Source organism: Mus pahari, chromosome 7 (genome assembly GCF_900095145.1).
Source record: "Mus pahari chromosome 7, PAHARI_EIJ_v1.1, whole genome shotgun sequence".
Lineage (NCBI taxonomy): Eukaryota > Metazoa > Chordata > Mammalia > Rodentia > Muridae > Mus > Mus pahari.
Window position 1 is genome coordinate 96570231 of NC_034596.1, and position 13514 is coordinate 96583744.

The window sequence follows — 13514 nt, forward strand, 5'->3', positions numbered from 1 at the left end:
AAAAAAAAAAAAAAAAAAAAAAAAAAAAAGAGTACTGCCTGCTCTTCCAAAGGACCCAAGTTCGAATCCGGTATCCTCATGGCAGCTCACGACACTCTGTAACTACAGTCCCAAGAGATCTGATGCCCTCGTCTGGCCTCCACAGGAATTACATGCTTATGGTACATAGACATGCATACAAGCAGAAAAACCCATACACATAAAAATGAAGGGGAAATATTTTTTGGATACAGGGTTTCTCTGTGTGGCTCTGGCTGTCTTGGAATTCACTCTGTAGACCAGGCTAGCCTCAGACTCAGCTCTGCCTGCCTCTGTATATTAATAGCTGTGCCTATAGGTATTTAAAGAAGTAGCTATAGCTATTACATTATTTTTTAGAAGGACAGTTCCACTTTGTCACTCTGTAACCACATGTCCTGCAAAAGGCAGAGACTATGTATACCTGTTTTCTTGTCCAGCCCCAAGCACAGTGTTGTGCACAGTACCTCCAGCCCCTGGCATAAAGAGTGCTACTGTGAACATCTTTGTGTACAGGCTTACGTGAACATATTCATGCACTGCTTGGTAATTCTGTAGGTTTAAGAAACTACCAACTATTTTCCACAGTGACATCCCTTTGTTCCCCTCAGCCATGTGTGATGGTTCCAATGTCTGCCTGTCCTTGTTAATACTTGCTCTCTTCCCAGAGAACACCAGCTGAACCCTGTAGTTTTGATTTTCATTTCCCTAAAGAACATTACGGTCGAGCATTTTTCTGTATGTTTATTGACTGTGTGTGCCTGTATGCTTCTTTTTCTTTTTCTTTTTTTTTTTTACAAAAATATCTATTCAGATATTTTACTTATTTATTTTTATTTTTATTTTTTAAAAACAGGGTGTTTCTCTGTGTACCCCTGGCTGTCCTGGAACTCACTCTGTAAACCAGGCTGGCCTTGAACTCAGAAATCCGCCTGCCTCTGCCTCCCAAGTGCTGGGATGCGTGTGACACCACTGCTGGGAACTTGTCTGCCTATTTTTAAATGGGTTATTCATTTACATTTTTTCCTCTACTTTTAGCTGGGCATGCCTTTAATCCTAGCACTCAGAAGGCATAATAACTGTTCAGTTGCCATGAAACAGAACCAATAACAGTGTTTTATTCTAATGTTGGTATTGTAAAAGCCAGAAGCTGGGCTGGTGCATCTCTACCCCCATCTCCCAGTCATCTAGCCTTGACGGAGTGATAAGGTAAAAGACTTCCTTCTAAGAAGCAGATTCTGATTGCTGTCACCTGAGACCACCTCAGTACAGACTGGCTGGCGCTAGAGTATCACTCCATGACATGAGACCTCTGGAACGTTCTGAACTAAGGTGCTCACTGAGGGACTCTGGAGAAGATAGACACTGTGACATCCAGCATGACTGGCTGGTCTCGTGTCTTGGTCAGAAAGGACAGGCTGGCAGGCTCTGTGCCACAGGATATTGCCAAGTGCAGAAGTGGGTGCTGGGTGTCCCCAGGGCCATGTAAAGGCAATGTGAGGTTAAAGGTGACATGGCCTCTTGGCAGTGCTGGGGTCTGGACATTTGTCAGCTTTGGGCAAACTCTGGGGATATACCAGACAGACTACTTTAGGAAAAATTTCTGCCAGATCCTGCTTATGGACGCCATACTCAGGGCTGGGGAAATGGCTCAGTGGTTAAGAGTACTAGCTGCTCTTCCAGAGGACCCAGGTTCAATTCTTAGCACCCATATGGCAACTCACAACTGTCTAAGCATCTAGTTTCAGGAGATCTAATGCCCCCTTCTGGTTTCCGTAGGCAACAGGTATGCATGTAGTACACAGACATTTGTAGGCAAAGTACCCATACATATAAAAATAAAATATATTTAACTTTTTTATTTATTTATTTATTTATTTATTTATTTATTTATTTATTTATTATATGTAAGTACACTGTAGCTGTCTTCAGACACTCCAGAAGAGGGAGTCAGATCTTGCTACGGATGGTTATGAGCCACCATGTGGTTGCTGGGATTTGAACTCAGGACCTTTGGAAGAGCAGTCAGTGCTCTTACCCACTGAGCCATCTCACCAGCCCAACTTTTTTTTTTTAAAGTCATTCTTACCCATAATAAAAAAAATCTTAGCAAAACGATGCAGGAAGGTCAAATCCACTCTGGTGAACCATCCTCATCTGTTTTAAGTAACAGCCTTATTTAAACTTCACTCGGGCATGTCTGTTCACTGTGTTTGGGTATCGTATGATTGGCCATTTAAAGCATATAATTCAGTGGTGTTAGTGTGTTCAGAGTTGGGCAACTGTCACACCATTTAAGAATGTTTCACCACATCTAGAGGAAACCTCATGTTGCCTAACAGTGTAAACATGCACAGTGCTGCTGAACTCTGCTAAATAAGCCGTTTATGGTTTAGCACAGAACCCCTCATTCCAACCTCCCCAACTCTACCCCCTCACCCCCATCACGGCTCACACACACCATCCTAAGCAGTCATCCTCTCTCAGACAGGGTATGCTCACACACACCAGAAGGTCCATTCTACCCTGTTCCTTGTGGGCCTTGGCTATGGGCCTGGCCCAACTGTATGCTGGACACGTAGGCAGGAAAGCAAGATACCCCCAATCTCTGCTGGTCCCCAGCCTCTGGTACTGTCCGAGCCTCTCATAGCTCTGCCTCTGTGTGGCCCTGCAGAAGCGGGGATGGGAATGAGGAAACAAAGCTAGGGGTAGAGGGTAGACTGAGGGCTGAGAGCGGGACTGAGGCGTACATGATAGAACTGAGGGAGAAGGGTCCCCCTCAGCCTATTGCTTCCATGCAACCATGGGGACCATGGAATCCTCCCCCTACTCTCTTTGGTTGACTTACCTGCTGAAACTGCCATTCAGGGACAGTACCATTATTTTGAAGTTCCCTGGGCTATCAGAAGCAGCTCCCAAGAATTGCGTTATTTCATGCTTGAAAAGTGGTGTGTTCTTTCCTTCCTGTTGCAACAAAGGATTCAAACTAGATGACTTTCAGTAACAGAAATTTATTCTCTTATGGTTCTGGGGGCCAGAAACCTTAAAGGAAGGTGGGTGGGGTTGGTTATTTCTGAGGCCTCAGACCCATGTGTGTCCTGATCTCCCGGCTCTAGGCTCCACCCCTGTCTTCCCATGGTCATTCCTTCTCTGTACCTTGGTGTTCTGTCTACTCACACAGCCTTCTTATAGAAAAGACACCAAACACTCCAAATAAGTTCACATGCCATGTTCTAAGGATCAGGATTTTAATCTTTGTAGGGGCCACAGTTCAGTCCTGAAAAATGGGTACACTTGTAACCTTGGTTTACAGTTATAGAAACTAAGGAACAGACAGGCTATGTGCAACAAGCTCATAGAGACATGCTCTTGTCACAGTGATGTAATGCCCAGACACACATACAAACCCCCAGGCAGGTACAGTACCAGATATAAGCCCTGGAACAAATGGTTTCTCTCATACTGACTTCCATGTTCTACAACTCCAGCAAGTTGTGGTTCAGGGCACCCTTTTTTTTTCCTCTAGGGAGGAAGCCCATGTGCATAGTTTGAAAATAATAAGAATATAGACAGGAGAGCCTCAAGATTACAAGATGGAGTCCCAGCGACATTCCCAGAGAGTGGAAATATCAGGAGCAGGTTTTTTTTTTTTAATCTCTTCATAAATACTTATATCTAACCAAACAGGAAGCCATGACCTATTTGTCATAAAAGATAAATAGTAAATTTTTAAGGTGGCCTGAGCTGTTGAGAGCAGTGCTTAGGTTACAGGGTGAAGAGGAAGCAGTTGGTATATTGATCTATGTCACTCTCTGCCCTTCTCCCCCAGTCTCCAAACCTGTGTAAAACTGACCTAGGCTTTGCAAACTAAGCAGCGGGCTGGTATCACCTAGACGACTCCATCTTTCGGTTGAAAGGGATGTTCCCTTGGAGGGGGGGAGAGACTGAGGCACGGAGTGGGAGAGAGATTCATGCAGAGACAGGTTATCAGTTCCGGGGTCAAAGCTAAGTTCGAAAGATCAGTTGGACCATCTTTTGCTCCTGTTTCGTGGAAAAGATACAAGAACAACTCAGTTCACACATTTGTCAGCACACTGAGGCCCAGGATAGTCCTGGGACGCCTGAGTTCAGGGAGCAAAAAATGGTAGGCATGTGGTCGTGGACCTGATTTAGGCATCATGGAAGCCAGTGCCTACTGAGACTGTCATTTGCAACTGGCTACACATCTGTCTCTACTCTCCGTTTAGAATCCTGTTCACCAAAAACGATGAATGTGTAAATGTGTATTAGTTGATATCGGCCATGGCCATTTAACTCCTGTACTCTCAGCACATCGACACCGTAAGCTCCATTTCTCGCTGTGGTTGGCAGCTGACACATAGTGGGGTCCTGTGGGAGGTGCCGGGACCCACAGAGAACATGGCCGGCATGAGCCACCTTCCAGATCGAGGAGAGCAGCCAGCCCTCCCCTTTGTCATTAGAGGATGCTTATGAGGGCCTTTCTTGTCTCTCCCCAGTATTGTACCTGGAAGGCTCAGTTCTTGTGTTTGAGGACATCTTCAGACTGATTGCATTCTACTGTGTCAGTAGGTGAGTAGCCTGGCCCTGCAGGAGGTTGTGGGGGAGGATTCCCTTCTTATCTCAATAGAAGCCCATTTGTTGCAGGGTACCCATCTGGTTGCAACAGACATCTATGCAACTTTGGGTGTGTTTGTGGCATGGGAGAGGACAGAGAAGTGGGGGGATGCAGTGAGAGGGGACGGTCCCTTGTCTTTGCTCTGGTAACCACAAGAAGGGAGATCAGCTCTGACGTTTCCTCTTCTCTTCTGGTAAGGACTTCTCTGCCAGGCATCTGACCCTCAGACTCCCTGCCAGTCTTTCCATTTCTAGCGTTGCCACCACCAGGGCCAGCTTGGGACCCTGCAGACCAACCTATAGGGACAGCAAGAAGGCCTGATGCCCCTCGGTGGGTGGCAGCCTGGGATTCTTCAGATGGAAAGACCACCATAAGTTCTGCTCCATTCACTCGGAACTGGTTTCCGATCAACAAGAATGTAAAAATACATTTGGTGCCATAAACCAACAGCTGAAACTGCAGGGCCTGAACAAGGGCTGATTAGATGTTAGGTAAGAAGTGTTGTGGTCCTTGACCCCAAGCTACTTCTGCTGAAACACACGCTCCACTCATAATAACCCTCCCCACCCTCCAGACCAGGAGAGCAACACTGATAGTTACAGCTGATACTCAAATCTGCCACTGCCTGGGGAAGACTCTCTCCAGCATTCAGTGAGACTCTAAGGGATTTTATACCCACTACTTTTGTTCCTTTGTTTGAGACAGGGTTTCTCTTTGTAGCCCTGGCTGTCATGGAACTTGCTCTGTAAACCAGGCTGACCTCGAACTCACAGAAACCTCTGTGTTCTAAGTGCTGGGATTAAAGGCATGTACCACCACTGCCCAGCCCTACTCACTGTGACCTTTTAAAGATTTTTTTGTATGTGTCTTAATGTTTGCCTGCATGTATATATGTATGTATGTATGTATGTATGTATGTATATGTGCACCTTTTACATGCAGTGCCCTAATAGTCCAGACAACAGCATCAAATCCCCTGAAACTGGAGTCACAGACAGATGTGAGTCACCATGTAAGTGCAGGGAACCACACTCTGTAAGTCCTGTATGAGGGCAGCGAGTGCTTGAAGCATTGAGCCTTCCCTGCTCCCTCCGGATTGTCTTTTAAAACCTTGCCAGCATCCCAAGACTTATTCCTGCTTTCCTCCGTTACACAGATGAGGAAGTGGAGGCTGGTAATCGGCAGAGTGAAGTTCAGTCTAGAAAGGGCTGCACCATCAGTGCACCCTGCAGTAATTCTGTGCATTGGCTTGGCCATCTAGATTCATAGGAAAAAATTACAGGGGTCCCAGAGACCTTTGTGCTTTACAACACACCAGACTGTAGGAAGACGGGTCCTTTCAAGTTTATCTTAGTTGGAGGAGCTCTGTCCGGTATTTGGCAAATGCGGGCTACAATGAATGAGTCAAGAGAAGGATGCATGCATGTGTGCATGATGGATGGATAGATGGAGGCATGCATGCATGGTGGATGGATGCATGGATGGATGGATAGATGCATGGGTGCATGCATGCATGGATAGATAGATGGATGGACACACGAATGAATAGAAGGATGGATGGATGGATGGATGGATGGATGGATGGATGGATGGAGAGTCTAGATTTCTGATTGGGCCTTAGCAGAGTAGCCAGTACAGAGTAGTACTCATAACCATTGTATATGTTCTTAGTGATGTTAGCCATGAGAAAACGGAGACTGGGGTATGACTGGCATCAATTGGCACAGCCAAGTTCTGAAGCCAGATTTGAACCCTGGCACCGTATCGGGCCTGTAGTGGAAATGACCCATTTGTTGCTTCCCTTGGGTGTGTCCCCTCCATATATGGAGCTTGGAGGCCGTCCTTATGAAGATGTGGGAGGCCTGCCAAAGAGGGAAGGGAGGAAGTTCTAGGCAGAGGAAGCAGGGCAGCCAGGTAGCTTCGGGAGTGGCTCCACAGAGAGGACGAGGGAAAGCTATGCCTGGAGATACAGGGACTTTCCTTCACAGCTGCTATGAGCCATGCTGTCACCCATGGTTACACAGCCCCAGAGTAATATGGCGCCAGCAGGAAGTGGGCTTGAAGGAAAAGAGAGCAAAGAACAGCCAATGGCTGCTGAAGTTATCTGGAGTCATGAAGAGAAGTCACCCAAAAGGGAGGGGCAGCCACTGAAGGAAGGAGGTATGGCTGCAGAGATGGGAGACGCTGGGGCTGCCCTCCTGGGTGGAGGGATACTTAGTCCCATTGCTTCTTGAACATATCCATGATGCTGGGCTCCGCTAAGACCCCCAGCATCATGGGGTCTGATCCTCAACACAACCCTGGTATGCAGTCAGTGACCTCAAGTGAATGCCGTTACCCAAATGAGGAAGGAAGGAGCGGTGTGGGCTTGTCTTCCCCCAGATATGCTCCCACACAGTGGCTAAGCTATTCCCCCCCCCCCAGGGAGTGGCTCACTGGTCACTCCCCCATCTGAAGATAGTTATCACCACAGTGCCTGTGAAGCTCTGCTCTACATCAGTGGCTCCAAGTGCTGCTGTCCCAGCTCTTGTGACTGGCATTGGAAATAGGGATCCCATGGGAGTCACTGAGCCCCGAGTTCTACAGAGTCTGACTTCAATTCCAGGTAACTAGCATTGCGACCAAACGGAACAATTAAATGCTTGGTGTCCAGAGAATTAGAGAACCAGATGGTGGCATTAGAAAACCCCTCATAGGGGAATAGAAAATCAATTAGTGACTTTGTACGTAAGAAAGTAAGCTATTCCAAGTCCTCCCAGAATGTGTCCCATGCAGGTGGACTAAGTCTTCTGTTACTGAGCATGTGTGCGTGCGTGCGTGCGTGTGTGTGTGTGTGTGTGTGTGTGTGTGTGTGTGTGTGTGTTGCTTTGGGGACAAAAGTAAAAAGCTTCAACTAGAGCAGAGGCCTCTAGAGAGCTTTATAGATACCCAGAGGTGTGTAAGCTGGCCCTCCAAAGTGAGGGATGGTTATTACAATATCCACTCTGAAGATCCCACCTTCAAAATCCCCATCTGGGATTTACAGTTCATAAGGAAATGGTTATGTATGCATATATACAGAGTGTCTGTAGGTTTAATTAATTCACTGTTTGATAGCCTTTGTTTTTTAGGGGGAACTATGAATTCCACCCACATGATCCCCACACGAGTCTGTGTTCATTAAGCTCTTACTTGAGAGTTGTTTAAAAATGCATATTCTGTAGCTGTGGAGGATGTCGCTCATTAGTAGGGCCCTTGCCTAATATCTTAAGGTCGTGAGTCAATTCCTTACACAACACACGCTCACACACATGCACACACGCTAATGTGGGTTCTCCTGGACCCAATGCTGTTAACATTTGGCCTTGGATCCTGCCTTTTTAGCCTCTTCCCAGAAGTTCTGATCAAGAAGGTTCACAGAATACAGACAGACACTGAAAACATGGTAGAGTCCCTCAAAAGTGTGCAGTGCCCCTTTGGATTTTGGTTGTTGAAGGTGCACAGACAGATGCCACTGCCCTAGCACCCCATCTGACAGCTTTCCCGGTGTTACCCCAAGGCACAGGGCCTCTATGCTTGGATGTACCTAAGCCTGTTTTTGACTGCCTGCCTTCCCCACCTTCGCAGTGTGCTAAGACTTCTTTAGTTACCAAACCACAAACTGGACAATTTGCATGTCATTGTCACTGACAGAGGCCACTACTAAGTTCACTAGAATGGGCTGCTCAGCTATTGTACTAAGATTGGAAGGGCAAAAAGTGACATAAGCTGGGGCCCATCTCTGTTGGTGTGTGAATGGATATAAGCAAGCTTGGGGCAAGGAGACAGTGTCGCAAGCACTGCCATATCTCCAAGTATTCTATCCTGTGGCCTGGTGTGCTCACTAGGAATCTACCCAAAAGAAAAGCTAGCCAAGGGCAGACTCACCAGGAACTAAAAGTATTGTTGGAGCCAATGGTAGTACGCAAATAGTTTTTGGTCTTTGTTTTTTACTAAAAGAATCTGACCTTAGACCCGATCTGCATTTAGGTTTATACACTGCCATTTACAAGTTGGTCTCTGAGCCTCAGGTTGCTTAATTCTGAGATGGGTCTAAGAAAAGGACCTGCTTCCTTGACAGCATCTGTGGGAGAGCCAGTCCAAAGTGCTAAGCCAGAACCCAGGGAAGCATAAGCTATGTGCTAGAATGAAAGAAAGAAGCAGATGTCCATCCCGAGAAGAGAATACCTGTGTCTCCCATCCAGTTCTTTGGGGCACAAAAAAGGCAAGAAGTCTTTGTTCCTGCAGTGGAAGGACAGGCACATTTTATTTTAAACACTTGTTTCATTCCCACCCTTACTTCAGCGCCACCCCTAACCTAAAAGTCTAACATCTTTATTACATTTATTTGCCTGTCTGTTTATCTGGGTGCACATACCATGGTGCAAGTATGGAGGTCAGAGGATAGTGTGTGGGATCCACCCCTCTCCTTCCACCCTGTGGGTCCTAGGGATCTAATTCCTCATCCTTGGCTGCAAGCCCCTTATCTGCTGAGCTGTCTTGCCAGCCATCCAAAGTCTAACATTTTTAAAAAGTGAAGACAAAATCAGGGTCCATATCTCAGGCGAGTTCTGAGGACCAGGTAGGAAAGCAGAGGCAAATTAAACAGCAAGTGATAGTGATCCTGGATAAGGTATTTTCTTAGCTGAGTGGTCTTAGGTAGTTCTCTCTACCTCTCCGAAGGGGGGCTGTTACTGATTGTAAAGTTGGAATGCTCGCCTACCTCTGTGGTTGCTGTGCTGTAATATGGATGTTATATGACATTGCTCAGCCAGCTTCCCAATCCTGTGTGCTGTTCTGGATGGAAGAAGTGTTCACACACACACACACACACACACACACACACCCCGGGAGGGAGCGGGTGGGAAACTGGGTGATGAAACAAGTGACCAGCGGGTCTGAGAGGGAAGGGAGGCCAGTGGTGTGGCTTTGAAGGGAATGTGTAATCTAAGCAGATACAAGCAGAGGGGACAGGTGTCTAGGACCAGGGAGCATTCCATACAGAGCAGTGAGTGGATTGAGCCCAGGGTGAGTGGTGAGAGTCTTTGAAACACTCCATAGAGAGGTAGAGCAAGGCCCAGGCTACCTCCCATGTGTTTGGGGATAGGTCCACCTCAGCATCATATGGAAGTCAGTGAAGTGACAGCGTGGATTACTGGCAGGGTGAGAGCTGAGTGGCCTTGGCTGGTCTCTGTGATAGGCACTTTTCTGGGAACAGGAATCATCCAAAGTCACATCAACAAACTAGAGTCACCCAGGTAAACTGAGGTAATGGGAGATTACAAACTAGAGTCACCCAGGTAAACTGAGGTAATGGGAGATGACAAACTAGAGTCACCCAGGTAAACTGAGGTAATGGGAGATTACAAACTGGAGTCACCCAGGTAAACTGAGGTAATGGGAGATGACAAACTAGAGTCACCCAGGTAAACTGAGGTAATGGGAGATGAGTGTTGCCAACCTTTGAAACTGTAGGTTTGGGGAAAGGGAGTGAGGAGGCCCTAAGGTGGGAGAAGGCCCCTGAGGAGCTATCCTGAATGGGGCAGAGCCAGACTTGTGTAGAGGAATGAGCAGATGACATCAGAAGGCCCCAGGTTCATAGGACAGTCACATGATATTGACTGAAGACGATGCAGTGCCACCCTGTCTAACAGAGAAAGCCAAAGGCCACCCCCAGGACCTCATCAAAGACCCCTAAATGTGCCACAGCCACCCCTCAATAGTGCTTTCTTCCCCCATGAAAGATACTCCCGGAAAGGAGGTTAGGAATTAACAGGTCACCATGGTATTGACTGCACACTACAGGGTTTCCAAGACTTGAGACCTTATCCCTCCCTGATCTAGACACCCTTAACTTAGAGTTCTAGGGAAAGGAGAGTAAGACAGGGAGGCTGTGATGGCCCTGGGTGGAGAGAGATAGCTCTCCAGACCAACAGAGGAGGCTCCTAGTGGATAACCAGTGGATGGATGGGATTTCTTTGCTTATGATTGGATTAGGAAGGAAGTGGGCAGGACACTGGTCCAGTAGTAGAATAGGTTGTTAATCTTGGTAACCACCTGTTCTTGAGCTCTGCTGTTCTGTGCCATCTTGGTCCTCTGGTCAATTTCTGCCTTATGGAGGGGAGAAAGGCTTACAGGAGAGAGACAAAGAAAGAGAAGAGAGAAATGGCTGGAAGATGGTGGATAGGCCCTGAATGCCAGGATAAAACATAAAATCAAGACCAGCTCTCCTGGCTGGGGAAGCGACCCTTGGGCTAGAGTCTGGAGGACCAGGACGCAGCACAGTCTACCCATAGCCCACCACAGTGCCTGAGAAAAATGCTTTTCCCCTCTTGGTCTGTTTCCCTCTGTCTGAATGGTTGCTGGAGATCTCTGGAAGGGGCCCTCAACAGTTTCCCTGCTAGCAGATGGCGATACCAGCTAAATGCTCAGCAAGGCACTCCTCCATGCTTGCTGCCTCCATATGGAGGGTAAGGGTCAGAGGTCACTAAATATGCTTAAAGGAAGTATGGGCTTAGCAGGTGAGAAGCAAGGGGGTCTTCTCTGTGCCCCAAGCTCATTCCAGGTCCCTGAACCTGGCATGAGATCTGGATCTGGCAGCTCCCTCAACTGCAACCCTAACCCTTGGCCCCAGGGAAATGTCCAGGTTTCATGGAAACCCTAGCAGTCACAGGATGTAAGGCACAGGTCTGGACATCTGGATGCCTGGGGAGGCAGACTCTGGCCTCTTTAGTACCTGACTGTGACCCTCCTGTCTTCACAGAGACTTACTGCCCTTCACTCTACGGCTGCCCCAGGCCATCCTCGACGCTAGCAGCTTCCTCGAACTTGAGACCATCTCCAACCTGGGCCTGGGTAAGTCCTTCCTGTAGAACCAGAGAGTAGGTGGGAATTGAGGCAAAGGGGTACTGGGATGTCCCCCGTTGTATTAATCAGGGTTCTCTAGAAGAATAGAACTGTCTTAGTGTCCTATGGCTGCGAAGAGACACCATAACAACAGCGACTCTTATAAAGGAAAACATTTGCCATTTCATTGGGACTGGCTTATAGTTTCAGGAGTTTTTAGTCCGTTATCCTCATGGAGGGAAGTATGACATCATGCAGACATGATATAGTCCTGGAGTGGAGCTGAGAATTCTACATCCAGATCTGCAGGCAGCAGGTAGAGAGAGAGACTGGGCATGGCTTGAGCTTCTGAAAACTCAAAGCCCACCCCAGTAACACAATTCTCCTCCAACAAGGCCATGCCTCCTTATCCCTGTCAAATAGTGCCATTCCCTAGTGACCAAGCAGTCAAATCTATGAGCAGATGGGGGTCATTCCTGTTCAAACCACACAGGAACCAATAGGATGAATATTCCATTGCTTACACTGAAATAGTAACAACAATCTCACACGTGAGAAGCTAAGAACCTGGGTGTTGCTTGGGTTCGGAGGCCCAGTGCCTTGGCAGTCTTCGTGGTCCTACAGTGGCTGTCTCACATTGGAGAGGCTGAGAGCCCAATAATAGCTCAACCACATGGCTGGCTGCTTCATCAACCCCAGTCTGGCACCAAAGACCTCCAGGGGCCCTGCAGAGAGTCACTGATCCTCTCAACAGTGGAATCCTGGAAACCCTGGTTATCTTAGCTGCACAGGAGTCTGTAACCACACCAGAGTCCAAGGGAAGATCAGGCAAGTAGAAGCTGAGTCATCTTCCTCCCACCATGCCCTGCTTCATCTGGGCTGCTAGCAGAAGGCGCCGCCCACATTTGGGGGGGGTGGATCTTTCCACACCAATTAAGACAATCAGGACATTCCTCAGGTGAGGCTCCCAACTCAGGAGATTCTAACTTGTGGCAAGTTGACATTAAAATCAACCATCATACCAATAGTCTTTGCAGAGATGCCTCTGGGAGACACCGTGCCGGGTCCTGAACCTTAGTTTGAGAGTCTGCCGCCACCCTGGCCCAGACATGCTGAGCCACTGAACAGAAAGATCCTCAGGGTAGGTAGAGGGGCCCATGTGTAGCCAGGGACCATAACCAGGTGGATCACAGTAGAGGCAACCCTGGGAAAATCACTGCCATCACCAAGGCAGTTCTGAGGGCTGACCAACGTCTTCATCCCTGCCTCTCTTGTCCCAGTCCTGGCCCTGTCATAGACCTCATCAAAAGGAAAAACATTGTGAATGCTGTCTTAATCAGGGTTACTGTTGCTGTGATGAAACATCATGACCGAAAGCAACTTGTAAGGAAAGGATTTATGTAGCTTGCCTGTCATCATCACTGCATCAAAGGAAGTCGGGACAGGAGCTCAAGCAGGGCAGGAATGTGGAAGCAGGAGTTGTTGCAGAGGCCATGGAGGAGTGCTGCTTACTGGCTTGCTCACACAGCTTGCTCAGCCTGCTTTCTTATAGAACCCAGACAACCAGCCAAAAGGTGGGCTCCACCTACAGGGGTCTGGACCCTCCTACATGGATACAGGTTTTCCTACAGCCCAGTCTTATGGAGGCATTTTCTCAATGAGGCTCCCTCCTCTCCGATAACTCTAGCTTGTTTCGTTTTGACATAAAACTATCCAGGAAAGATGTGGTGAGAAACTGGAGTGTGCCTTCATGCCCTTGGCTATCTCTCTGCCAACCAACCAACTCTAAGGGGGAGGGGAGCATCCCCAGCTTCCATTCTTTTGCATAACAGTATTAGAAACCCAGACTTCCTGGACTCTTCCTAGGTGTCTAGCCACACTGAGGTCTCTGTAGGCATAGGCTTGGCCAACACTGACTGACTTAAGTCTGGCCCTCATCAGTGCTGGCTCTGAAGAAGGCAAGATCTCAAGGCTGATAGCTGCTGAGATTCTAAGC

At 47.8% G+C, this 13514-nt stretch overlaps 1 protein-coding gene across 1 annotated transcript in view; it reads left to right on the top strand.

Moving 5' to 3' along the window:
- Rin3 (Ras and Rab interactor 3) overlaps window positions 1-13514 on the top strand; it is a 103148-nt gene that overhangs the window by 60893 nt on the left and 28741 nt on the right. The window contains exons 4-5 of the mRNA XM_021201894.2: window positions 4536-4608; window positions 11436-11527. Coding sequence (XP_021057553.2) covers window positions 4536-4608; window positions 11436-11527 — 165 coding nt within the window. The remainder of the gene's footprint in view (window positions 1-4535; window positions 4609-11435; window positions 11528-13514) is intronic.